We start from the raw sequence: 25,811 nt of genomic DNA on the forward strand, positions 1-25,811 counted from the left end.
ATGAAAGGCCAACAACAAATGCACATTTAGTATTGTCAGCCCTGTTCCTCCGTGGCTCACAATCCTATCCTGCTAAAAAAACAGAAATTGACTTTCCAGCAGCACCGATTGAACCGAGAATGTGTTTTGCTTATGAATCCAGGGGTTTGCTTTATGTGCATCCTTCAGAATTCCATGTAAGCAGGGAGGACAAGTTCCACTGCTCGTATTCTATACATTGCCTTTGTGGCATCGTATACAAAAGAAGCACAAGATTTGTAATTTTAAGATTTCTGATGTTTAGATTTCATCCTCCCAAGGCTTTGTTCTCAGCACCCGCAGCACGTACGTGTTGCTGCTGCTTTCGAGAAGAGAATGTGAGACGCTGAACAGGGACCAGAGACCACACGTGCAGTAAATAAAGACCTTTCAGGACACAAACTTGTTGAACCATTTAAACTGTATTCCACTTTTGAAATGTTAATGTGGTGTATGTGCGTATATTTATTGAAAATAGCAATCCTCACTCAACCGAGACACAGAAGATAGCTGCGGTCTAGATAAAATGCGTTTCATATAAATACATTAATGGTTTAAAAAACAAACCATACAACCTGCTGACAGGCTCAAGTAACTTTCTAACATGTATTTAACTTTTGTGATGTTAACAGGCTGACGAAAGGCTATTTAATAGTGAAAATGGAAAAACTGGTAACGTGGCTCCAGGACTGAGTCATTTAAAAAGTTGCTATTGATACATGGGAAATATTTCCCGTTGTCATAAAGCAACAGTATGTGTCTCAAAAAAAATATAATTTTTCTTGTTTAGAAAAGCTATTTCCTTGTTCCGTTTAGCGAGTGTTGTAGTTCCACACGTAAATAGATACACTCAGCTTTACAGAGCGGATTTTCCTGTTCCCTGGGGCTCCTGGAGGACGCGGGTTCGGGAGCAGCCACAGTTACAGGTGGGAAGGGAGCGTTCGGTTAATGAGGATACAGCCACGGTTTGTTCTTGCCAAAACCTGTTTGAACCGGCAAAAAGAAAAATACACATACATGCGATAAAAGCAAAACTTGCCCTGAAATAGCAAGGCAGGGCGCTCAAGCGTTGTACAAAACCTTTTACTTTCTGTACAGTGATGATACCAGATATTTTGTCTTCTTAACCATCATATACACAACACAAATATTATGAATAGAAATCTATAAATAGTTTAAAATGAATCTGTAATATATAGCAGTTGAGGGCCACAGCTGTACAAAGTGTAAGCAACATATATAAAACAATTAAGAAAGTGCAAATAGAACAGTATGGAGAGCCTCCACTGCTTACAGCATTGACGGTTCAAGTGTGAAGAGCGAGCGGGGATGCAGGAGCTCAGTTACAATTCGGAAGAAGACACAGCACAGGAGTCTGCACACAAAATGAACTGTTATTCAATTGTATCTTCCTGCTGCTTCACATCTGTGACTTCCAGTTAATAAGAGAACATTTTGTAATGATTTTCTGCAAAGAGTGATTTGTCCCTTTTTCCAAGTTCCATGAAATGAAGATTCCCTGGCCACAGAGTACTTTTCTGTAGGTGAAACAAGACTACATGGGGAAACTGCTGTTGGTTTCTGGTTGCCTTGTTACGCTTACCGTCTTCAAAAGGTGAACAGAAATACCTTCCCATACAGTTGAATACAGACATTTAGACCCTGATCCTCTAAATTACATACAGGTAACCTGCACCATCACTCGCATGGATGTGAAGGCCCAGAGGATCAGTGCCTTAAAAACAAAACAACCAAACATTCACTTAAAAAACAAACAAACAAAAAAACCCCTCCAAAAAACAATCACCACACCAAACACTCCCCTCCCCCCAAAAAAACCCCAAACCACCCAAACAACCACAGAGAAAACAAATGAAACAAAACAAAAAGCCAAAACTCCTTTGAGTTTCAAATGTTGGGGACAGCTGCCCGTCGATGTCACTGCGGTTTGCCATGGGAGATGCATGTTTTGCGTTTTCAGGCGATGATTTCTCACCAGTACCTCCCGCAGTACGGGTCTTTCATTCCTTTTATGCCGTGTGTCTGCTTGAATTAAAACACAGCGGCAAGTAAAAACATATTGGGTGAGTCGGAAGGTGAAATAGTTAATTCACTCTTGAATGGAATTCCAAATAACTTGGTTTTAGAAAGCTTTTCCGTTCACCTTTACTTCAGTAAGTGTACTCTATAGTCTTTTTTAGGCACTGGAAATATTCAAGACACTACCTGATGTGCAGAAGGGTCCATCCATCCTCAAGCAGTGCATTATTAGTGATCTCTAGCAAGTTCTTGACTCATGTTGTTGTTTTTAGTTTTAAATGGAGAAGGGTAGACTTCAAAAACTCTTTTTCCCCTCTTGCTAAGCAGCTTGCTATGACAGAACAATCATCACAGTCACATGGATTTTTCTCTTTGAAATACAGGCCAGATTTCAGAGTGAATTAAAGAGAAGTTGCAAGCAGTCTGAATATGCCAGAGAAACAATAATCATAGTTTTACCTGGTGTACTGCTCCACATAATGATGTCTGTCTCAAAACTGGAGATGCTCACATGACACTCTATGAAGACCATCAGCGTACAATCAGCTAATAAATACGAATTTGGAGTCTAAGATATTCTCCATTGTACTCAATAGATAGTATGGAAACACTCATCTATTTGGTATATTTTCTGCATGTGTGGTATCTACAGTATACAGAGACATATGCATCATTGAGGCATGGGAAGGAACATCTGCACAACTGTCTGGTCAACGTAACTTGTTTATTTGCCTCCGTACATTCGTTCGATGTCGTTGAGGTAATGGTTTTTCAGTTCTTTCCTTTTCAGCTTGAAAGCATCTGTTACTAACCCAGTCTCTGGGGTCCAGGGTTCAGGGCTTAACCGTACTTTGATGGGTATTTCAAACCTTTCTAATTTCACTGCAGGGACAAGAAGACACAAAAACATTACTATGGTTACATAGCTAAATGAAACACTAATTCATGCCACCCAAAAATCTGAAGTGGCTTGTATAAAAAAAAGGCAATAGTAAGACTTAATAGCATCTTTCATTCTTGTTCTATGTTTCACAAGACAGATTCTCTTCTCTAGAACTCGAGAGGCAGTGCTTAGGGTCTGCTTAAGTCCGGTTTTACTCCTTCAGTGCATGAGGTGCCAAGTATGTTAGAGACTTTTTTTCTCCAGGTAGTTTGTTAACTTTTTGGCCCCATAAAGGACTGAGGAGGCTTCTCATCATTTACCACAGCAAGGAACTGAAGCCATTACAACCGCAAGGATCCTGGCTGCTCAAGGCTGTAGGGGACAAAGCTCCGTGGCGAAAAAGAGCTTTGAAATCTCTTGCTTAACTAGTTTTCTTACCAGCAAATGTAACTTTCCTTCCAAATTGACAGCTCTTTTGGACCTTATTTTAACTATTAGACAAGCAACCTGTCTCTTGAATTTAGTTGAAAAAAAGATCTCAAATTTTAGAAAATAATAAAAAATATAAACTAGTTAATAAACCAAAAAGTATGTCAGTTCCTGTAGGAACAGGCAATGATTTGATGTGGTCTTTGCCTCTGACTAAACTATTCAGTTTTGGCAGATACAGAGACAAGAGGAAGAATGAAGAGCAGTTACTGAGGGCAACTGAAAACTTTGGCCGGATAAGCACCATGAGATTGGCACGATATGTGACTTGACTTACTCTTGTTTGCCACTTCTTTAATCTCTCGCAGTATTTCAGCTTCCATTGTAGCGTTGTTACAAATATCCACCCAGGTTCCACTGATGCCTTTCTGCTCAGCTAATGCCATCAGCTTCTTCTGATTAGGAACCACAAAACTGATCACGTAGGACTGGTCACTACCACAAGGTGGCAAGAGAAGGAAGGAAAACAGTTCCAAACAGTTGAGACTTGCATTTCAGGACGTAAAATGTTAGATACAGAGACCCACAGCGCTTTTCGAACTGTAGTTGCTCCCCCATACAGAATCCTTCCTGTACATAAGTCTTCGCAACTGTTGACTTAAAGGTATCTTAAGTTGTTTTACAAAGTTAAGTTTGATTGGGATTGTGCTTTGCTGTAATTTCGCCAGTGCATATCTCAGTTTAACTTCCCAGCTACAGCTGGTTTTAGCCACTTCTCCCTAGTTTCCATTCATGTATCATGAGTTAAAGTTGAAGGGAGGGAGAGGAGGGACCAGGACTATTTCTAAAACTCAGGGAGAGCTCTGGATCAAGTGCAAAGTGTCCAGATTAACTTCTCTCTGGTATTCTGACAGAAAGCCAAAATACATGCTAAATAGAATGATGCCCATTTGGAGAAGGGATGGAACTGGAGTGTATAGAAGAAATGCCAACAGAAAAACAAGAGGTCATTTCTTCAGGTTTGGGGGTACCTGGGAACCTGTGCTACTTCAGAGACGCTGTTTATAACTTGCACTCTGGTAGGGGGGATTGTTAATGGAAACCACGGAAAACTATCGGATATCGTCAGAGAGGCGGCTCACAGCCTATATTTCACGTTTACCCTAAATGAAGTTCCAAAATGAACACCACTCTTACCTTTTGGCGTAAGCACAGATATTGTCAATCAATGGACAGTTTTTCAGAGCTGACTCTACTTTGCCCAGAGATACATATTCTCCTGCTTGCAGCTTCACCAAGTCTTTCTTACGATCTAGGAGTTAAAGGGAAGAAAAAACAAGCTTGTTCCATTTAAACTTTTGTATTTCCACAGACTCGTTTACAAAGCCACTAAATATGTATTTCGTGCAGTGCTATGCAAGACAATTTAATTCATGTTTATTAAGAATCTTATTAAAATTTGAAAACCGCTAATAGCACGTACATATTCTGCCAGCTTTATAAAGGCTTCTGTAAAAAAGTTTACATAGCACTACACTTCTGTTCACGCAACTTGTATGAGAGTCATGAGGCCTCCGAGTTAAAAGCTTTGTAATTAATACCAAAATCTAATCTTACATTTATTTTTGAAGGCTTTGTGCTAAATTTAGACAGTGATAATGTCACAGGAAATGGCTTCGCTTCCAAAATCATCCTATAGCTGTGAGAACTTTCGGGAATATGTTTTACACTGTGAATTTGCAAGCAGGTAACCTTAAGTAGATTAGCCCTGGCAAAGCCAACGGGATTATTAGCATGTTTATAATTATGTTTAATCATGATCTTGTAATCTGTTAAGAAATGAAAAATTGAGGCCAACCTATGATCTGCAGACACCCATCCGGATGAAACTCTCCTATATCTCCTGTACAGAACCATCTCTGACCATTCTCATCAACGGAGAAGTCTTCGGTTGTTTTCTCTTCATTTTTAAAATATCCCATTGAGACATTAGGTCCGCCAATGACAATTTCTCCTCTAGGGTTAGGCTTGTCTTTGGTAGTATAGCCCCCTGAAACCAAGAAAACACCCACACAATTATTTTTAACGTATATACTCTGCTGCCAAGAAAATATTTTGAAACTTCAGCTTGAAGTTAGTGCACACAAATTGATGATTGTTATATAAGAACAATTATTCCTTATGCTACACCTAGTTAAGCAGATACGCAAAGAAGCCAGCTAAGCCATGGTTAATTAGTTACTCTGAAACAGAAATATTTAATACTCTCACCTTCTTGCCAGTCTCTCAACTTTATTTCACAACAAATAAGTGGAGCTCCAACTCTGCCGGTGCTGTAATCAGCAACTTAGGGAGAGAACAAGGAAGAATATAAAGATCTTTGTCACTTGAAATATAAACTCACACCATAAATAAGGCAGTAGCTTATCTCAAGTTACTTTATTGCAGTTAAGAACTACAGCTATTTTTGACTTTACAAAAAAACCCCCCCAAACCCTCATATATATATCTGTATCTTAAATTATGTATTTCCAGAAGCATTTTAATTACCTTCTGTAATGGTTCCGGCTCCACATGTTTCTGTCAGGCCATAGCCTTGACCAACAGGACAGCAAAAACAGATGTTCATGAATCTTTGTGTCTGAGGCGAGAGCGGAGCTCCTCCAGAAAGCATCATGCGCACATTCCCGCCCAGTAGTGCCTTCACCTTTTTAAACAATAGTCTTGAAAGAAGGAGAAAAATACATTAAAACTCATTCACTCAGCTCACTTTTACACAAAGACGCAAACTTTCTTCTTTCATCCTATCTGGAACACCTTAAAAAATTAACTTAATCATTCACAGATTTTAATGGACAGCAGGGATAATCAAAACCGTTACCTGTTGTGTAACACTTGAAGATGGCAGAATTCCTGTCACTTAACAAAAATTCTGATTTTATGACTAAAAAATGCAATCCAATGAAGACTAACTAGTCATCTGTTTTGAAAATTAGTCATTCCTACCATTAAATATCTGTTGCCAGCAAGAACCTGCATTATTTCGGTTAGTCATTGTATTTGTATGTTGATGAGAATTGTATCGTGTTGGGTAGCTTAGATGATTCTTTTAGATTATCTTAACAAACCTCAAGGAGAAAGGTACACTTGGATCATGAATTATACTTACACATTACACAGAGGTGCATCGTATCCCCTCTTGATTTGTTCCAATTTGTAGTCGTAGCCTATCTTGAATAGAGTTCTTTGAATATAGTTCATCTCTTGAACTTTACTCATGACATTTTTATAAATTCTGTCCATTATCTCCTACAAAGTGTTAACAAAAGCAGGGAAAATCACCATATAGAATAGATCAGCATGTGTAAATTAAATTCCATGTCAAAAATAAAATTAAACTACTGTATTTTTACATTGGATAATACAATAAGAGTGAAAATGTCTGCATCGTTGATGAGGCAATACTTAACTGTAATGCTTTTAATGTGTGATCAGTTAGTTAATTTACAGACCATCGCAGCTTGGAGCTATTTGAAATGGGTGGAATGAAGCATTGAAAATACAGCAGAAAGTCAGTGTCTTAGTGTTACTTTTCTCTGTTCACCTTTTTTTCTCCTCACATCATTAACGCTCGAGAGGAAGAACCTCCTGCTGCAGTTTACACCTGATATTAGGCAGACAGGTAAGTCAAGGGCAAGTAATTGAGTACCTATTGCAGGTCTTCAGGCATCCTGCAGTATTTCACAGTACCCCTTGTGTTTCTACCAACGGCTTTCTAAACCTTGGATTTCACTTCAAAATTCTTTCCACCCCTCACCCTGACGTCTTCTCTGTCAACCACAGCTGCAAATCTTGGGTAATAGGCCACGGTGTAATAAAACTTGCTGTGCTATGTTGCTTATGTTATCAATAACACCTTAACCTGGACTTAAAAATCTGGCAAACCAATTTAGTAAAGTCTGAATTCAAGTCTAGCTAAATCTCTTTGCTAAATGTTGGTAGGTGCCGTGCAGAATTTATCATGCTTAGGAGTCCCGATGCTGCAGAACAACCAAATCCTGCCAAAACTCACTATTCTTCAATTAGATTAAATCCTTCATTACCACTCTTATGAGCCGTTGATGTGATATGATCATAAAACTGCGCATGTGATTCCAGGACATATGAAGAAGGTTTTTGCATTAGAAAGACACCAACTTTTGTCTGTTTTTCAGATAGCACGAAGACTTTGTGGAATGCAGAAGCCTGGTCACCCAAAGACCAACGTAAGCTACAGAAGCAATAGGAGTTATAGTCTCCAAATCACTTTTTTTTTCCTGATAAGAGACTAAGCATGGCCTGCTTATCCTAAAACAGCATGAGAGACTCAGCACGTTACCCTGGAGACACGTAGCTGAGACTGGGCACCCCAACAGCTACGGCGCTGTGGCCTCGCCTGCTGAATTCTGTAACTCAGCCACACGCTCTTATCTAGAAGTGTCCTCCCTGTGAAAAGGAGCTTCAGCCTGTGAAGGTCAGAGACTTTCTGTACCCTACTGTTGTGTCAGCAGCCCACTAAAGCACTCGTTGCTATTAGAAATGATTTACAGTTCGGGATCAAAAAGGGCCTTGGCTTCAGCGTACGTGTATTGTGCTCATCTGCAGCTTCAGTGCTCAGTTCAAGCAGCGACAACTGGAATGTCTATATTCTGCTTTTTTCTTCTTAGTGACAGGTACACATGAAGAGAAAATAGGTTAGTAAATAGATTTTTCTTGCACGAACAAGACAGAAAGCATCTTTTTTTTGCCAAATGTATCTGTTTCTGCATACTTACAGGCACAGCTGCCATCAGTGTAGGCCTAAGTACAGTACAGTCTCCCTTGCTTCCCTTCTTAATTTTACTTGACTGTAATAAGGAAAAAAAAAAAGTCAATTTATGAAGCTGAAAACCAAGCAGCTCTATAGAAAAGGACTAAAAAATAGAGGAAGATATATTAGCATGTAATTTGTTTAAATCTCTTCCACCATGTCTCCAAAAACCAGTTCCTGTGTAATTTTTTTTTTCCTGCCGTGATAGAAAAAATAATGATTAACAACAATTCCAGCCGAAATACTGGACTTTTTAGAAGCCCAGCCTGGTTAAGTCCACTTTGTATATATTTTTCTGCCACCCTCTAGTTCTTGCTTTCTCCTTCATCTTCCTCCAGGAGTGTCTTTAGCCTGATGCAATCTCTATACCAGCAAACCATTTAGGAGCATTCTTTTCCAGCTTCATTTGCCCCTAGAGTATCTTAATTATTAAATGGAACAAGGCAAAGGGCTAAGCAGAATATCTACAATAACTGTATAAAGAACTGATAAAGTGAGACCAAAAACTTAAAATCACTTTAAACAGTCTTAAGTTCAGCTAATCTACTAATAGCTGCTCTTATCCTGACACCCAGTGGATAATGCTATATGCATTTATTAGCCTTTCTTTTAGATATCCTAAGTATCATAAAAGCAAGGGTTTTGATAAAATTGATATAGTGTGACCCCGCTGCTACAATCCACCAGGAACACCAATTTGCACAATTTTCTGGAAAAAAAATAATGGGAAGTGTTGCATATACATCAGCATTTATTTAGCGAAGGAGGACAGGACAGCTCAGCGAGGAGAACGTGGAGTGCAAGAGCTGAAGTTCGCTTCTGCTTCCCCCCCAGCCCTCACCTGATCCGACAGCGTGAGCGGAGAGGAATATCCAATCCTGCAGCCGTAAGTGATGCACGAGATCTCTGCCGTCAGCTCCAACACATGCGCCAGGGGCAAGTAACCAATGTAAGTGTCCTTGGGCCTGGGAAAGGAGAGGATTAGCTAATTAACAAGGATGCACAAGTGGACTAAAACCACCGTTTAATGGTTTTATTGTGTGCTTACTAATTACTCTTTGGAAGATTTGGATGACAAGTGAGGCTTATTCTTCTGCGTGTGAGAAGGGTGTGATTTGAAACCACAGCTTGTAAACAAAATGGGGAATTTCCTACCTTACTGAAATCAGCAGGAATTACGGGATTTGCCTTGTTTTCTAGGAAATGCACAGATTTCTTAGAGCTCCACTGCTACTTCCTGTCCTTGTGGGAGGTTTCAGCCCAAGTGTGAAATTAAGGATGAAGTCACTATATTTTAAAATAATCACCAATGACTTAGAAATCCCTGACAGTCAGCATAGTATTTCCTTCTAGAATAGTTTAGTAGAGAGAGAGCTGATCACTGAAGCACTGAGGCTTATGGCAGGAAATAACTGGAGATTTCTCAGCAGGAAACTCAGGGCTGCTACAAGATTTCAGCACCAAGTCAGAACTGTTTTTTTATCCTGTCACAAAAGGAATTTAGCAAAGTAGCTTATTTCAGGCACGAAACACTGCAGTGACAAATACACCAACACTCATGAAAAATTTCCTCAAAAATTAGTGTGATGGAGCTCACCATTGGTTTTACTATTGTCAATGCGCAATTTATGACTTTTGTGCTCATTCTGGTGAAGTATACTTGAGCAGATGCTACAGTATGTGCATTACCCATCCAGCAGTGGTATCTCTAGATCAACGTATGTGGTAGGCTCTGGTTCCTACAGTGATTCTAGCTGCCTGAAAACACCTAAAAACCTCCCAAGTTTGACTAGATGAGGAATCTCCTTATCTGGTGGCACGTTCTGATGCACACTAAGTACAAACACCTATTGCTGACCTGAAGCTAAGGGTAATAATAAAACAAGAGTAGAAACAGCATGTGAGACAAGAGCTAGAAGGGCGTCCTTTTCAAACAACAGGGCAAGTTCACAAACACAAGATATATTTCTTATATCAGTGGGCTGAAAATACAATGAAGAAATTTAGTAACACCTGATGCCAGCAACAGATTCTCTGTAGACTTCTGTACATTTAGAGGTTGTGTTTTATCTATTTCTTACCCCAGTCCAGGTATCCTCTCGCACTGTCCCGTCATTCCAGCTATTAAGTTTTTATGGATCATCATCACCCCTTTAGGTCTCCCAGTAGAGCCACTGGTGTACATTACCAAAGCCAAGTCGGTAGGAACAGGTCTGCTTGGCAGGATGCTTGCTACAAAATACAGGACGAAAACTGTTATTGATTCTTACCTCCTTTCTAAATTGTTATTTCTGTAACTAATCAATGCGAATATGTCTGTAATCAACCAGTGTGAACCAGGTACCTCAGCAAAGCGAGCACAGTGTGGTCAGTGGGGGATGCTGATGAAAAGTACTGGTCTGTTTTTAAAAGGGAGTGAGGGAACGCAGATTTTGAAAGGAAAGACAAGTATTTGGGCATCTACACAATCTGGGTGATACTTTTGCCATTATGTCTTATACCTGACTGAAAGTTCCATAGAAAAAGCCTTCTGAAAACCAAGTAAACCTGCCAAGGGCAGTGAAGGGGAGAAACACAGCACTGGGGAGAACCAACAGGCTGAGAAACAAACAAAAACCCACAAAAAGCTGCAAGTCAGCTTTTCTGTCAGCCACTCTTTCAAAGCCTAGGTTGTAGAGCCAGGACTACAAAAAACCCTGAAACAACTCCCCCAAGGTAACTGTTTGTCTGTGCCTCAAGCTGATCTAAGATAAGTCGTAATGAGCGTGTGCTTCCCTGCAAAAAGCTGCTTTGCCAGTTTATCTCCTCTTTTCTTCGAGAGGGAGGAGATCGGGTGAAGCACAGACCGCTGATTTAAGGAAGAGAGATGATCAAGAAAAGTTGGGTTTTCCTTCCTTAAAGCAGATGTTGACAGTTACTCCTGGCTGCCCCGTATAGCAAAGGATGTCATGGTTATTCCTCCAGCCCAAGGTGCTTTTTAGCTACAGATTGGTTGAGAAAAAAGACATTTCCAAGGTAAGAAGCAAAAAAACAAAAGCCTCAAGTGTTTTCTCCTCTTTTTTTTGGGAAAAATAGTGAAAATAAGAGGAATAAAAGGTAAGAGTAGCAGAAAATGGAACACTGCACTAGATTCTATTTAATTTCCTAAAACAAACATGGAGTCTAAAAATCAAAATTATTCTGGTTATGGTTTAAAAGTTAAAATCTTATCCCAAAATACTTGACATTGAACAAAGGTGCAGGGCTATAAGGAGAGATCAAATTTTCCATTTATTTAAAGGAAGCCAGAGGATGAACCGGCTACCTGCCACTGCCTTTGTGTTAGAAACCTGCATGGGTGGGTTTTTGCAGCTACATGTCCCTCTTAACTTGGGTCTGACTGGTAATTTTGCTTGACTAGTTCTCTATGAAATGATTCACTTACAGTTTTCTGGTTTGGCTCCCAGCTCTTCTACTGTCTGCATACTGTGAATCTCCACGTTTTCAGGGTATTCTGATTTATTGATAGTCTTCTTGTCCACATAAATGATATGTTTAAGGCAGGAGATTTGCGGCAACGCAGTCTGTATAAGGAGAAATTAGGTTTTTGGCACTGATTGCATGGTAAAGTTATAGAGTTGCTTGTAAGCAGGTGAAGCTGGTACCAGATTACCTTAAGTTTGCTCTCAAGAAGTTCTACACTAGTGACCAGATACGATGCTCCACACTCATTGAGTCCATAGGTTACGGCCTCTTCACCCAGGGTGGCATAGAGCGTCACAACTGTTCCGGTAAGGACAGGGAGAACATGAAAGAAATGGTCAAGAAATGCTAAATGCAAAAGCTCCTGCTTTAGCTCACTGAAAAGCATTGTGGGAGGAGGGGACAGGGGCATCAAATTAGCTCAATGAGGAATTTTCTAATTTGAAAACAAAACAGTTTTTAATTTTTCCACAGTGGAATTTTATGCCACGAGAGACCTCTGAAATGAGGAGGACAGTTGTAGAGGAAGCATTTCTTTACCAAGGGTGGTCAAACACCAGAACACGTTTCCCAGAGAGGTGGTTGATGCCCCGTGTCTGTCAGTGTTTAAGAGGCATGTGGACAATGCCCCTGGTAACATGCTGTGGGTCAGCCCTGAACTGCTCAGGCAGCCGGACTGGATGATCCCCACAGGCCCCTTCCAACTGAAATAGTCTGTTCTATAGAAGAAGAGAAATAAGGAAAACAAAGAGATCCACCAAACCCCAACAATAACACACTGAGCAATCACACAGTTAAGCAACTGTGTTCTGCCCTTGAGCTCTTCGGAACCAGAGCTTGGGGAGAGGTGACAACACTGCAAGCGGTCACGGCCCAAAGCTCTCCACTGCTATCACAGCCCAAAGCTCTCCACTGCTATCACGGCTCAAAGCTCTCCACTGCTACAAGCGGCTCTTCCCGCAGCACTGGCTGCTCTGCTTGTTCCCGTGAAATTACGGATGGGGGCAAGGCAGAGGATCAGACTAAGGAACCAGGCTGTTTTTCGTGTTGCTAGGTTATTTTTAACCCTGACTGGCTACAGCAATGCTATTGGTGCCTCGCAGGCACTGAGGAGTTCACCTCTTCCCATCACCTCTCCATTGAAAGAAATACCTTCCCTTAGTATTGTCTGCTCTCTCAAACTGTAACCTCCAAAGACCGCTAAAGGAATTTAATATTCCTGTGAAAAGGGTTCATGTGCAAGGGACAAAACCAGTACTGTTATGTAGCTGATTCTTCCAGCCTCTTGAGGATCAAGACCAAATTAACCATCCTCTTTAATAGCAACGTCAGCTCTTCCATTATTGCCCTTTAACAGCCCCTCTGCCTGTAATACCATCCGACCTCTGCTCGTGCAGCCACCCACTGCTAGGACTGGTGCAAGCAAACACAAGCGATGGGTCACAGCGTGTTGTGTGCAGACCAGGCGTGTGAGTGTATCGTCATCTTTGCCACTTCACAGAGAAGCTTGCATGCATTGAATCAGATCAGAGATTTTTTGACAGCTTAATTAAAATTAAGAAAAAGGAAAAAACCCAAACACATATACATAACCATAGTGAACTTGAACAGCTTAAAAATGTCACCAGAACCCCCTCGGACTAGCATGTGATTTTGATTACTCCACCATTCTTCTGTCTTCTCGTAACCATTTCACATTTTGGATGCATAAGTTCCGCATTTTGGAGGGAGAAATAAAACTACTGACATCTTCAGAGTATTTAAAAAAACCTGAATAGTAGCCATTCTGTCATTCTAACATATAGAACATTACCACAATAAAATCAGAAAAAACAGTCTCATAAGTATGAGACAGTTAATTTTAGGGATCTCCACAAAGCATAGAATAGACTGGGAACTTCTAAGAATCAGACCATAGGCACAATAAGCTTATGAAATTCTTACACCATCAATGGTAGGATTGGCAGATTGAAAATACTTAACAGCCAAACCTGAGCTGAGCAATGGTTCTAAAAATACACTAGAAGTAAATAAGCCCAGCACTCACGAGGGAAGTTGTACTTGAAGCAGGCCAGAGCCGCAATCATCCATTCTGCTCGGGTCTCGCAGAATATGACAACAGTGCTCCTTGGGGTCAGCCCCAGGGCGGTCAGCCCGCTCCCCAGGCGATTCACTTTCTCGTTTACTTCTTCATAGGACAACCATCTGTATGTTCCTAAAATTAACTGGTGAGGAGGAAAGAAAAACATTATGATGATAAGCAGCTGTCAGTACAGGTCTATAAGCTTATGTGAGTTGGTGCATAACACCACAAACACAGACACTGGCATTCATTAGAAGAAAAAAAAAAACCTGCTTTCATTTTTCTTGCAGTAGAATAAGCAGTGCATCCTGTGTTCTGTTATTCTTTACTATAAAATGGGTGTTTTGCATCATAAGATGAAGATTAAGGAAGACCTCTAAGGAGATCTCCATTGCTCAGGTAAGATGCAAAGCAGCTCAAAACCAAATCACAATTAAGTACAAAACTAAGTTTTACCTTTTTGAACACTTTTCCATTTGGTTGCATTTCATTCTCTTCACTCAATACTTCCCTGGTTCCCAGACAGTCCTTCTTGCCAAACTTGGCTAAAGCGTGGTCAAACAGCTTGTCCAGGGTGTCTGCTCCAGGAATGTTGATGTTTGCTAGCGAGTCAAGATGAGTGACAGCACGATAGGGGCTTCCAGCTTTGTCCGAGGTGGGTTTAGCTTTTAAACGTTTTGCCATGGCCTTTTTCTTCTTAGCATTGGTAAGAAAATACCATGGAATAAATACAAGCATACTGTACACAGATATTAACAAGTACACAGGCAGCAAGAGAATGGTCCATACTTCTAGCCTAAGTTTCATTGCAGGTATTTAAAAAAGAAAATCTCTTATTATGTTCTGCAGCAGGCAAGAGCAAAGCAGCAGCACAGGACGGCGGAGGCACAAGCAGCTGCAAGTGAAGCTTCGGTAGTTCTGTTTTAGCAATTTTAGTAACCTTTGAGAGGCAACAGTGGACACCTGTGGGTGAAGACCAGTGCCAAGCAGAGAGCAGGAAAAAAAAAGAAAAGAGAATTAAATTAGTAATATTACAGTCAGTCCATTAGTTTTAGTCCTTCCAAGAGTTCACTTAAATGCATCAAGACAAAGGAGACTGAAGTAACTGGTTTAAGAGGCATGTACACTGTAATATCGCATGTGCTGCTCTGCACACCAAGGATGAATCTTCTCCATACTTGTTTGTTGCATCCACAAATATTTACTTTTCAAAGACTTTTCCCCACTGTCTCTGTTTGAATAGTTCAGGGCTGTTGAGATGAGGACTGTCCTTCACATCATAATATTGTCTTTAAGCTACTTGAGTAATGCTACAATTGCATAATCATGGGAAAGGTCAACAGTTGTTTTCTCCCTAAATATTTGTACTACAGAGAAAAGATACAGTACATTTCTTTACTGCTTTTCAGAATATTATATCAGCTTCTATTCAGATTAAAATGTCTCTTGATACAGTCCTCAAAAGTCTACACATTGTAATCTATAACTGTCATATTCCAAAATAGCTCTATTAACTTCGCCCCAGCAACTGAATTTTTCATGTACTACTTTTCAGCTACAAATGTCAGACTCTTGGAAAGGGATTACGAAGATTTGCTTTCCCCCCAAAAAAAAACTACTTCAATATATGCATTTCAGAACTCCACGTATGGAAAATGGAATCCAATGTGACCGATTTAATCCAATTTCAAATAAAGCACAATTTGGCAAGATTTTTGTCTCCATGTCAGAAATCTTTCCTCATTAAACAGAACTGGGCCTGAATAAAGACCAAAGGTGAGGGGGAGGAAAACAAAGGCATGACAGCAAAGCACAGCTGTGGCTGGGAACTGGTCTGGAACTGGTCTGGAACTGGTCTGCACTGGCATGGAAAAGACAGAGGTTCTTATCGCCATCTGGACGGCAAATGCGACACGCAAACCCGTCCCTTTTAATGAGAACTCCAACATCTGCAGTTGTGTTGTAGCCAGTATCAACAGCATTTATGTAGATACTTAAAATAACATGATCGTGCCATTAATTGTTTAATTAAATCTATAGAAGAAAATTACTGTTGAATGACAGCATTAGGTATCAAACTAAGCTCAGACTTGCTCAGAAAAAAAGAGTATTCTGCATATTTATTTTTATACAAGCAAATGCTACATTATTTTCAAAAGGTATATGCTTATTCTGCTCTAGCCAAGCTCATCACCAACAACTTCTCAGCAAACAGTCAAACCTCAGCAGAAGAGAGAAATCATTTTACTTGCCTAAGCTGCAGTTCTCTAAAATGAAGGCTTACTGGTTTAGATGACAAATCTTGTCTGATATTTTTCATTCCAGTTAATTCAGTGCTCCAAAAGCAGCCGTTGAGTTTGTATTTAAAAGAAAAGCCAGTCACAGTGCTAAGAATACAGTAAGACAACTTCAGGACGTGCCACAAGGTCAAATGGACCCCCTGAAGTCCCACTGCTCTCCACCTTCCGACAAAAAGCACGAGACCAGGAACAATGACTTGGATAAAAATCAGACTTGCTGGACTAATGGAAACTATTTAACGTAAAGGGACAGTGCTATGGGTTTATTCAGGCTTTTTCAGAAGTGGTGCTACTGGTAAAAAACTACTCACTAATAATCAAGAATGGACTAATTTAGAAAAGGAGGAGAAGAACGGGCTCATATTAACTTAAATTCTTTAGCTGATGGTCTGGACTGAGTGATACTACAAAACATTAACTTTTCCATTCAATTTACTCTCCTCTGCATTAATTTGATAAATAACAAGAGCTGTCCCTTTTTTACCATATCTAATACGGAGAACTGTTCCTCCTGCCACCTGAGCACTGAGGAGATGCAAATATCATACTGAATTATAACAGTACTGTCGTGATTTAAAAGGGTATTTTACAATATCCATTTTACATTTTATTACTGATTATCAACACTAAATCTTTAAAACTGAATGAGGTTCAGTTCAGAATGGATTGTAAGACTATGTGTGAAGAGAGGACTGTGTTTGGAAAAAAAAGATACATCCTATTGGTGTCACCTAATAATCTACCAAATGTGTGGCTTTATCTGTGAGATGATCTTCAAGCTAAGGAATAAAACTCAGTTCAGTGTTGAACACTGACTTAAGCACTTTTACCGTTTACTGGAACAACTTTCTAACACGCTAAAAAACCTCATCAGAATGTTCAAAATACCGCCTGAAATAAATTAATGATAAAAAGGTCTTAGTGGGAAAGAATGTTTGTTTTCTCCTAAACCTGGCAGACTGTTGAAATCACTTTTAACATTTGAATTTTAAGTGCCTGTTATGCTCATGGTCACATTAGCAAAAGTTAAAGGTTGCGTTCCTTTCAGTTTGAAATTTCACACTCATTTGAAATACTTTGAGAAGTGTTTATAAAAACAGATAACATAGCTAAGCTAATTCATACACATCTCTGGTAAGTTAAAAGGTTTCTAATCTTAACAAAAATCAGTTGTAATTCTAAATAGACATCAGTTGGAAAAATTTAGTAAGTCCCAAAAAGACAAACTCGGCTTTTTCCTTTGAACACGTTCAAATAAAACCTGACACATCCACACACACGTGTACTTACAAGGTATCTGATGGCGATGAGTGAGTTTTTTCAGTGTCAATCAGTTCTATATTAAAACAGGAAAAAAAACCAAAAGTATTAGAGGTTGGGCATATTTTTGTTTTGCAGAATGTAGAACTCTTTAGAATTTCTACCCTAATGCTCCTAAAGAAAACCCTTTATATATGAATAACAGTGTTTACTGTTGTTCTCATGTGTTAAAAATCTTGCCAGGGATCCAGTTCACTATGTAACAGCATGATTAGGAGAAAAAAAAAACCTTATTTTTCAATCTACTTCAAACATTATTTGCAATTTAAAAAAATATTTTTCATTGCGTTAGAGAAATCTTGTAGCGTGCGAGACGACGTTAGACAGGAAAAGGGCAATTTGTGAAGAAAACCTGGAATGTGCAAAGCAAGAAGCTGTTTAGTTTAAAACCACCATCACAGGAAGTCCTGGTTCCCCTGCTGGTGGACACGCGATCTGGCTCCAGCGGCCGCACGCAGGGCCGGCTCCCTCCAGGAAGCTCCGAAATCTTCCAAAACAATCCAGCAGGAATAAGTAACAGCCGTTTCTGGAATTTCTCTAGCATTCAGGCACATCTAAACACTTGGGAAACCACAGTAAGTGTTCAGAACTTGGAAGAGGAAAGGTGGTTCTACACGCTGAAAGGAACATAAGTTGACTTGAATAAATATGTGGGTTATTAGTTACAGTCACTTTTTGGAAGACGATTTAATCAATACCTGGTAGTCCTGAATTTGTTCCAGTACTAGAACTGAAATAGCCTAGGATTTCAAAAATAAATTACAGAAAGACTGAGCAATATCACATTGCTGGGAAGGTGCAGCAAGCGGTCATGCAATCAGCAATCAACAATCAGCCAGGGTGGGCTGCTGGGCTCTCCACAAATTGGATTTTCCAGATTTGTACCTGGCACACACAACAACAAGAGAACATTTCTACAGATGAGAAGACTCTGATCAAATAGGAATACCATAATTGTGGCTAATTACAACTTTTGGGGAATTAGAAAGATGGAAAGAAGAAAAACTAAGCCAAATTATTCCATTTTTACACCATGCCAGTGTTCTTATGAAAACAAACTCTGTCAGTATCAATGGCAAGTTACTCATGGTAGAATGAAAGAAAAAAGAAGTACATGAGGTGCTATTTTTGTTCCTTTCTCACACGCACATTTCTGCATATTTTCCTCTTACAGAATTCTGGGCGTCGAAGGGCAATGAAAACTGCCGAGCCCGCAGGTTTCAGAGGCGTCTCTGTGCTCGGTCAGTGCAGCAGGAGCTCTGAGCCTCAGAACTTCCCAGAGGACTCTCTAAGAGCCCCCCGTCCCAACCGAACGGAGACGGGCAGGCAGACACAGCAGGTCCTGCTGGAGCCTGATGCGAGTTGAGGGTCGCTGCTTAAATATGGACATTCTACTTGAAACAGCAAAAAACACAGGAAGCATTAGGAAATCTTGTTTCTCTTACTGCTGCTTAAAAAGCACTGAATACAATGTTTTGCTTAGCCGCTAAACAAAGATCAGGTTTATTTTTGCTTTGAAGAAAAGTATTATTGTTGTCCTTTATATTGACTAATTGTGGTTTACTACCTCTGCACATGTAATGCACTTAATGGCAATCTGATTAAAGAAAAAATTCCATTTGTGAGTGTCAGGTGTTATCTGTCTATTGCTGCAACAACTACTGTCATGGAAGCCACACCAGCCGCACTTACCCAGCATTTCTCAATTATCGAACAGATTGGTGTGAAACTCTCTCTCCTAATCTTCGAACACAAGGGCAAACAAATATTTGGTGAAAGCGTAAGAGCTGTTTGTGTGCCCCAAAGGCAGAGAACGTAAAAGGCCGAGGCAGGATTCCACAACAGCAAACTGTCCATGGAGAATACGCTGAATTGGGAAAGCGTTTCCTCTGGCCCCACGTCTGCCGGTTCGACACTTTTTTTGTGGTAAAATAAGCAAGAGACGTTATTTTCTTTCATGGGCATTTTAGTCAATGAACATGGTAAGGACCAGCTGCTCGGATGGACGGTATTTCAGAAGAGGATGGAAAAGGAGAAAATCTGCAACTGAAAAATACTCCTATTACCTCCAAACTCCTCCAACATCTACCCTGTGGATGTTCTGTGTCCTACCTGGAGCACACAGAACATAGAGCAGGAACTTACCCAGAGCGGGGCTGCTTAATGGAAGATGTTTTCATAACAGAAAAGTTAAGAACTCTGCTTTTCCTGCATTTTCAGGACAAATTCAAAGTAAATAACTCATGTACAGTCTTTTACAGTCTTCAAAGTCAGATGTGATATTCCTGTTTCTGTAATATTGATGAATGTGTGATGAAGGTACTGCAGACAGAAAGTACAAATGGAACTTGCCTAACTAATATTTCCCTTCTAATTGCCAGGTGCCTTCCTGGGTCTGCTGAACATACATTTTTATCTATTTTCAATTTATAGTCAGTATTAGGAGCACATGCATGGACAACAGGTTGTTGTAAGAATTAAGGTACACGTCTTGCCTCTTATCATCTTATACTTGGGATAATAATTTCAACAACATCCTTTCACAATGTAAAGAAATTAGGATATCAGGTGCTTTTTGTTTTGCAAGTAAAGATGAAGGAGTACAGGAAATCATCTCCACAGGTAAAGTTTTTTAACATTTTCTCAGAGATAATGTATTTATGCGTATGCCTGTTGGATACAACTGCGTCACTGATTCCTGGAGTGGATGCATACGAGTTCACACTCTGATCAAGTCACTGTATTAGGGTTGGACAAATGTTAATGAGCTTTTACTCATCGAGGCAAAACATTCATGAATGACATTACTCTAGGTGCATAGATTAAATATTAACACTTATTTCCTGGCCCCAGATCTGGTTTGTTACCAAACATCTGTACAGCGTGACCCAGGAGGAACTGTATGTATCCATGTGATGACGCATTAGAAATACTTAAAAGTAAAATGTAGTTTCCCAATACATCATAAAATAGTAACATGAACCTATTACTACATAACAACGGAAGTCAGGAGAAAGTAAACACCAAATCGTTCTTTTTTAAATAGGATTCAGCTAATAGATCCATCTGGCCAAAGCTCAGTGACATGAACACAGCAGAGCGAGTCATTAAAAGCCACTTCCTTTATTTATCCATTTCCTGAAATCTCGCAGCATTGCTCTGTAATAACCTTTCTGTGAAAGGAGCAACGCAAAGAGTAAAATGTCAAAGTGCATGAACGCAAGTCCAGCCTGGCAGCCAACATGCAATGTAACGACAGAGATCATCGTAATCCCCCTTAATGCTCCCTTGAGAAAATCCACTAATATCAACCTCCTGCGTTCTGCTGAAATCCAGACAAAATCACCGACTACAACAGCTTCTCCCTTCTACTGTGGTTACCCTGACAGATTATATACTTCTTTCTGTATGTCTCACCAACCGCGACTGTTGTGTAATTTAATAGACTAAAGTTCTAAATTTAATTCTCTATGGTTTCAGAAAACATGACTGTCTCTTCAGATTTCATTCTGACAAGAAATTCTGTCACCAATTTTATATTTACCTTTATTGCTTTACAAAATATCCGTCATCTCCCATCAGTGGCATTAGGTTGCTTTCTTCTCAGACGCTGGTCATAACTTAGGTAGAAAATAAAAGGAGGGAGGGCAAGAGAAGTAAATGGTCCTCCTGATATACTGCATTAGCAGACTTTCGCCTACCAAAACGCGTACTGAGGGAAATACACCTTCCCTTTTCTCTTAGGAGCTCACATCCAAATGCAAATACCTCCCCTTTTTGTAAGTAAGCAAAAAGAATCAGGCTTTCTTATTTGCAAGTTGAAGAAATCGTCTCCTTGCAGATGTTTATATACAGACGACTGGGTGTACACTTAAAAAAATACAAGTTTAAGCAAACTGTTCCCACCCACGGTCATTTGAGATGGCAGCCCCTGAGATTTCAAGCATGAGTCATCTTTATTTTTCATTTTCATTGTGTAACTGTTCAAGCTGTGGAGGAAGATGGTTTGAGAGTCAAAAATCAGGAGCATTGGGAGCAAGAATATTTTAATTTTTTGCACAATTGCAGTATTTTCCAGTAGAAAAAGTGATTATGCCTTTTGTATGTTTAAGGAACTCAGTTTTATTGCAGTCTTAATGCAAAATTGTAGCACAGCCTATTGCTTGGTTCATGGTGAACCTTTCTTGCCAAACATACCTAGATTCATCTCTAGATCTCCATCACTTCTAGATCTCCATCACTTCTAGATCTCCATCACTTCTAGATCTCCATCACTTCTAGATCTCCATCATCTCTAGAGCCACATCTGGAATTCCCAGATAAAGATTTACCTAAGACAGGACTTATACTGCAACTTTTTGCTCACTTCAACCTTTTTATGAGTGAACTTGTTTCCTGCTGCCTTCATGTGCTTTATGAGGGACTAAGGTATCTTTAGGGTACGTTGCTTTTAATAACATTACTTGGCAAATCAAGTTTTAAGTTTCATAAGGAAGACTTGGAGGTATAGAGTGAGGATGAGTTGTACATAAATAATAAAACAATTCAGCACACACCAATTTAGTCAGAGAATTGGGGATTTTAGCCATGGGCAAGGGAGATACCGCTGGCGATGGCATTTTCCACCAGCAAAGGCAATTTACAGACTTACAGTATCGTAACAGTTCTTTGATTTTCATCTGCACTTTGCAGCAGCAGTGAGAATGGCCAAAGAAATTTCAGTTCATTTGCTCCTGATAAGGCAAAGTGCACATTCACATTTTTAGATTTAACGGCTCTAAACGCTGTTTTGTTCAATGTTCTGAGCAGTGTAACACCACCGAAACAGGGAAACAGTGCCAAAGCAGCTCAAACATAAATATTCGTATTAAGACAGGAGAACAAGGTAGAAATTAGCAAAATTCTTAAAAAGGTGGAGGGAAAGAGACCTCTGAGACAGTTTTAAACAGCAAGGTTTTGAACTTTAGCGCCTCCCGATGCACTCGCACACGCATTTATCACACTTCTTGTTTTACAGCCACCGACACGCCTGTGCTAGGGGTACGATTTCAGAAGCAGGCAGCTTTTGATGTTCTTGGTCCAAAATAACCCAGGAGCTTTTGCAAAGCAGCCGAGGATACACTTACAGGACTGGGGCACAATCAGGTGAGTAACTAGAATGACCACACGATTGTGCCTGTGCTGTATGTCCAACCCCTCAGCAAAACCTACTAGCACAGGGCAGCTGTGCTTCCCGAAAGGAATTTGTTCAAGCCCTGCTAGCTCAGAAAACATGAAATAAACTATACGCGTGACTATTTGCAGCAAACCAGACAGCTCAAACTCAAGTGGCTTGACGGCGTGACTTGACACTTAGGTAACTACATCACCTTTAATGTGAATAAGCAAGAGTCACAGTAGCAACTGCAGGAGAAAGAAACTGTTTGTACAGCACCAGACTAAACAGACGCTAAAGTGGTCTTACACTTAAATTTGGAAGGAAGTATGAAGAGGAAACTGACGCTGTTGGACCATTATTTCAACTTATTTTTAGGAAGCTTTTTCCTCTGAAAAAAGCGACAGAAAAATCCTTAGTATGACACTGCACATCACAACAACCAGTTCGGGTTAGTAATGAAAAATTATATAATTTAATTTGTTAACAAACGCAGTGATGCTCAAAAAGCTAACATTGTCCGAACATGTTTCCATTTTCACCTTACAAATACACACTCCCCACTCCGAGTCTATCGGTATTTGGACTGATCATTGTAGTGACAGTAGGACAAAGTCACCCGCTGGAAGGTTTAAGTACAGGTTATTTAAATGCCCACTCCCTAGTTATTGCCAACCTTAGTGCCCACTAGCACACAAAAAACCAAGTCACTACTTACCTTTAACGCAACTGCAATTCAAATGCTTCCAGGAAAGCAGGTCAATAAATTCATGAAAAATCTAAAAAGGAAGAACATTAAATAGTGAAAATTCCAGGCATCTCGTAGGTTATAAACATATATAAACAGACTGTTCAGTCCAACATTTTCCTGGATTGGTAACATGAGCTTCATCAGCTGTTTGTTGTCAACACCATTTGTACAATTACAAAATACTACCTGCTACTTGAAAACACGGAACAGGCTGATCATGTACTTTACTTTAGGTCAGGAGATACCACTACAAACTCATTACATTATCATTCTCAGTTTTCCCCTGATTTCTGTGTTCTGAGTGCCTTCAGATGCTTGAATAATGCAACACGCTGCCAAACACTAGACCTGACAAAAAGTTCTAAAATCTACTTTTTTGGTGCAGATTTAATGAGGATTACTTTCCAAACACCAATAACTTGTTAAGTGGGTGTAGGTCATTAACTGCAATATTTTTACACTGGAGAATGGGAGAGGAAGTGGCCACCCTCTGATCTCTCCCATTAGGTCATGTCATCTGGAGAGTCTAGCACTTATTTCTGTCATTCTGTGCATGTGATTATGGTTCATCAAACCATCTTCGAGCATTCAAATAACGTGAACTCAGCTCACCACGAGAACAAGTTTTCATCTTCAGTTATGTTAGACTGAATTTGCCAGGCATTTTCCATCAGGTTTTATGGAACTGTAATCTACGCTGCATAGATACTGTTATTTAAGGGCATGCAAGGAAAATATGCTTGAAAGACCAAGCTTCAGTGAAATACTGAAAGCCTATACAGCTCCTCATATGAACGTGAACAGCAAGGATGACGCCTAATCCATGAACAAGCCAGACTGAATACCGGCAATCCCAGAATGTCAAAAAGTAGCACACTCGTACAAGCGGGATGCTCTTTAATGGTTTTCCAAGGCAGCACCTTGCTCCAGCCCCTGTTCCATCTCCCCAATTCTCATCCTGCATTTACTGAAGAACGAGCTTAGTTTCACCTTCCAGTTTTTCCTCTTCCCTATGGTGAACTTTTGACCAAGTTGTTTCAACAGAGGAGCTCATAAAAATGGAAAACTATTTGCATACTTATGAAATAAACAGAGAATCCATTTTCATTATGAAAATTAAACACATCTGCCTCACAAAGGCACAAAACCAAGGCTATCTTAAATTCAGTATTAAATTATACTGTGTAAATACACAGTATGAATCAGCTGTACATACATCTGTCTTCATGGAAAGTAAAGTGCAAAATGACAAACTAATGGGCTACTATGGACGGACAGAAACTACTCCATCCTCACCTCTGTTTTTAGTGCAAAAGACCACAGACATCACAAACCAGGATCTCCTGCTTCTCTTTCATTTTTCCTTTCTATTGCTAGATCACTTTGCTGTTACTTGATTTACTGCCTCAACTCCTCTATGTAACAATGAAAGCCATGGAAGATATTGTAAAACTACACCTTACCTATATAGTATTGTGATTCTTTTTTAAGTATGTATGTTTTCATTGTGCACAAAACCAAAGAGTGTCATACTAAGAACAGAAAAGAGGTTAGACGCGTTAGCACTTAAAGCAAATTTTAAGGTGTAACACAAATTCAGCAAATTACTGAATTGACATAAATGTGAACTCAGTTTAACGGAGATGCCAACAAAGAAGTGAAACCAGTGCAACAAGCCTGCTGGTTTGCCAGCTCAACGCGAACCCAGCCTGCGGTGACCCCAGCTGGACTGTTCTCTCGGGCTGCAGATTTTGCAGGCAGCCAACTCCCCATAACCTTTAAGTCGCAGTTGTCGGACGTGGCTCCCCCCTCGGTCACAGAAGTGCCAGCACGGGGGACGAAGCTGTCACCTCGGCTGAGCTCAGCTGACATGGGATTACTTGCACCTCCGCACTGGAGCTTTGCAAGAACTTTAAACAGGCACAAAACAGAGCTGCTCCTGAAACAAGTCACCTCCACCCATTTGTGGCTGTCCCAGCGCGTCCCCTCCCTTGTGCCAGAGCCGGAGGGAGCAGGGCTGGCTCCAGCCCTTGTGAACTCTTTGTGTTCATGGAACTGCAGTATTAGAAAAAAAGCAACCAGCAGCTGCAGCATAACTAACCTAATCTTTATTGAAAGCCACAACCCCATTCCCAAACACTGAAATGTCTTATTAAAATTTTATTACAGATTCATTTTATATATTCCAAAATACTTTACTATGCATAGTCTGATATTTATTGAAGGTCAGGAGTTAGCAATCTTCCTGTGGGGTGCAGGGGACAGACGCTCACTACCAAGCTAACAGTTTAAGCTATGAACCGAATGCCCTCATTCATCATTTATTTTCTATGAGCCAACATGCACCGTGCAGCGATACGCAGCTTCCAGCTCCTCAGCCTTCAGCAGCACATTTGGAGCAGTGACAGCTCCCAGGCTCCTCTAGCTTCCAAGACAAAACATTTGCTGAGAATGACTCAGTGTGTATTCTACTTATCATGTACTTTAGATACACTGAACATAGTAAGACATTTTCAAAAAT

The 25,811-nt window shown here is 40.1% G+C and overlaps 1 protein-coding gene across 10 annotated transcripts in view; it reads right to left on the minus strand.

The window, feature by feature from the left end:
• Window positions 1-421: 421 nt before the first annotated feature.
• ACSL4 (acyl-CoA synthetase long chain family member 4) overlaps window positions 422-25,811 on the minus strand; it is a 53,039-nt gene continuing 27,649 nt past the window's right edge. For 3 of the 10 annotated variants that reach the window (XM_082061673.1, XM_082061672.1, XM_082061670.1), the window contains 16 exons: window positions 23,258-23,318; window positions 17,355-17,400; window positions 14,221-14,460; window positions 13,729-13,906; window positions 11,872-11,981; window positions 11,644-11,782; window positions 10,301-10,451; window positions 9,061-9,184; window positions 8,185-8,256; window positions 6,540-6,679; window positions 5,921-6,093; window positions 5,642-5,716; window positions 5,229-5,420; window positions 4,568-4,682; window positions 3,708-3,865; window positions 422-2,940 (listed from right to left, as the gene is read on the minus strand). In XM_082061673.1, the coding sequence (XP_081917799.1) occupies window positions 2,783-2,940; window positions 3,708-3,865; window positions 4,568-4,682; window positions 5,229-5,420; window positions 5,642-5,716; window positions 5,921-6,093; window positions 6,540-6,679; window positions 8,185-8,256; window positions 9,061-9,184; window positions 10,301-10,451; window positions 11,644-11,782; window positions 11,872-11,981; window positions 13,729-13,906; window positions 14,221-14,448 (2,013 nt within the window). In that variant the 5' untranslated portion in view covers window positions 14,449-14,460; window positions 17,355-17,400; window positions 23,258-23,318 and the 3' untranslated portion in view covers window positions 422-2,782. Of the gene's footprint in view, window positions 2,941-3,707; window positions 3,866-4,567; window positions 4,683-5,228; window positions 5,421-5,641; window positions 5,717-5,920; window positions 6,094-6,539; window positions 6,680-8,184; window positions 8,257-9,060; window positions 9,185-10,300; window positions 10,452-11,643; window positions 11,783-11,871; window positions 11,982-13,728; window positions 13,907-14,220; window positions 15,218-17,354; window positions 17,401-20,928; window positions 21,517-23,257; window positions 23,319-25,811 lie in introns of those variants that run through there. The other 7 variants (XM_082061669.1, XM_082061674.1, XM_082061675.1 and 4 more) reach the window with 6 other exon arrangements.

This window comes from Streptopelia decaocto (assembly GCF_964273445.1).
Source record: "Streptopelia decaocto genome assembly, chromosome: 10".
Classification (NCBI taxonomy): domain Eukaryota; kingdom Metazoa; phylum Chordata; class Aves; order Columbiformes; family Columbidae; genus Streptopelia; species Streptopelia decaocto.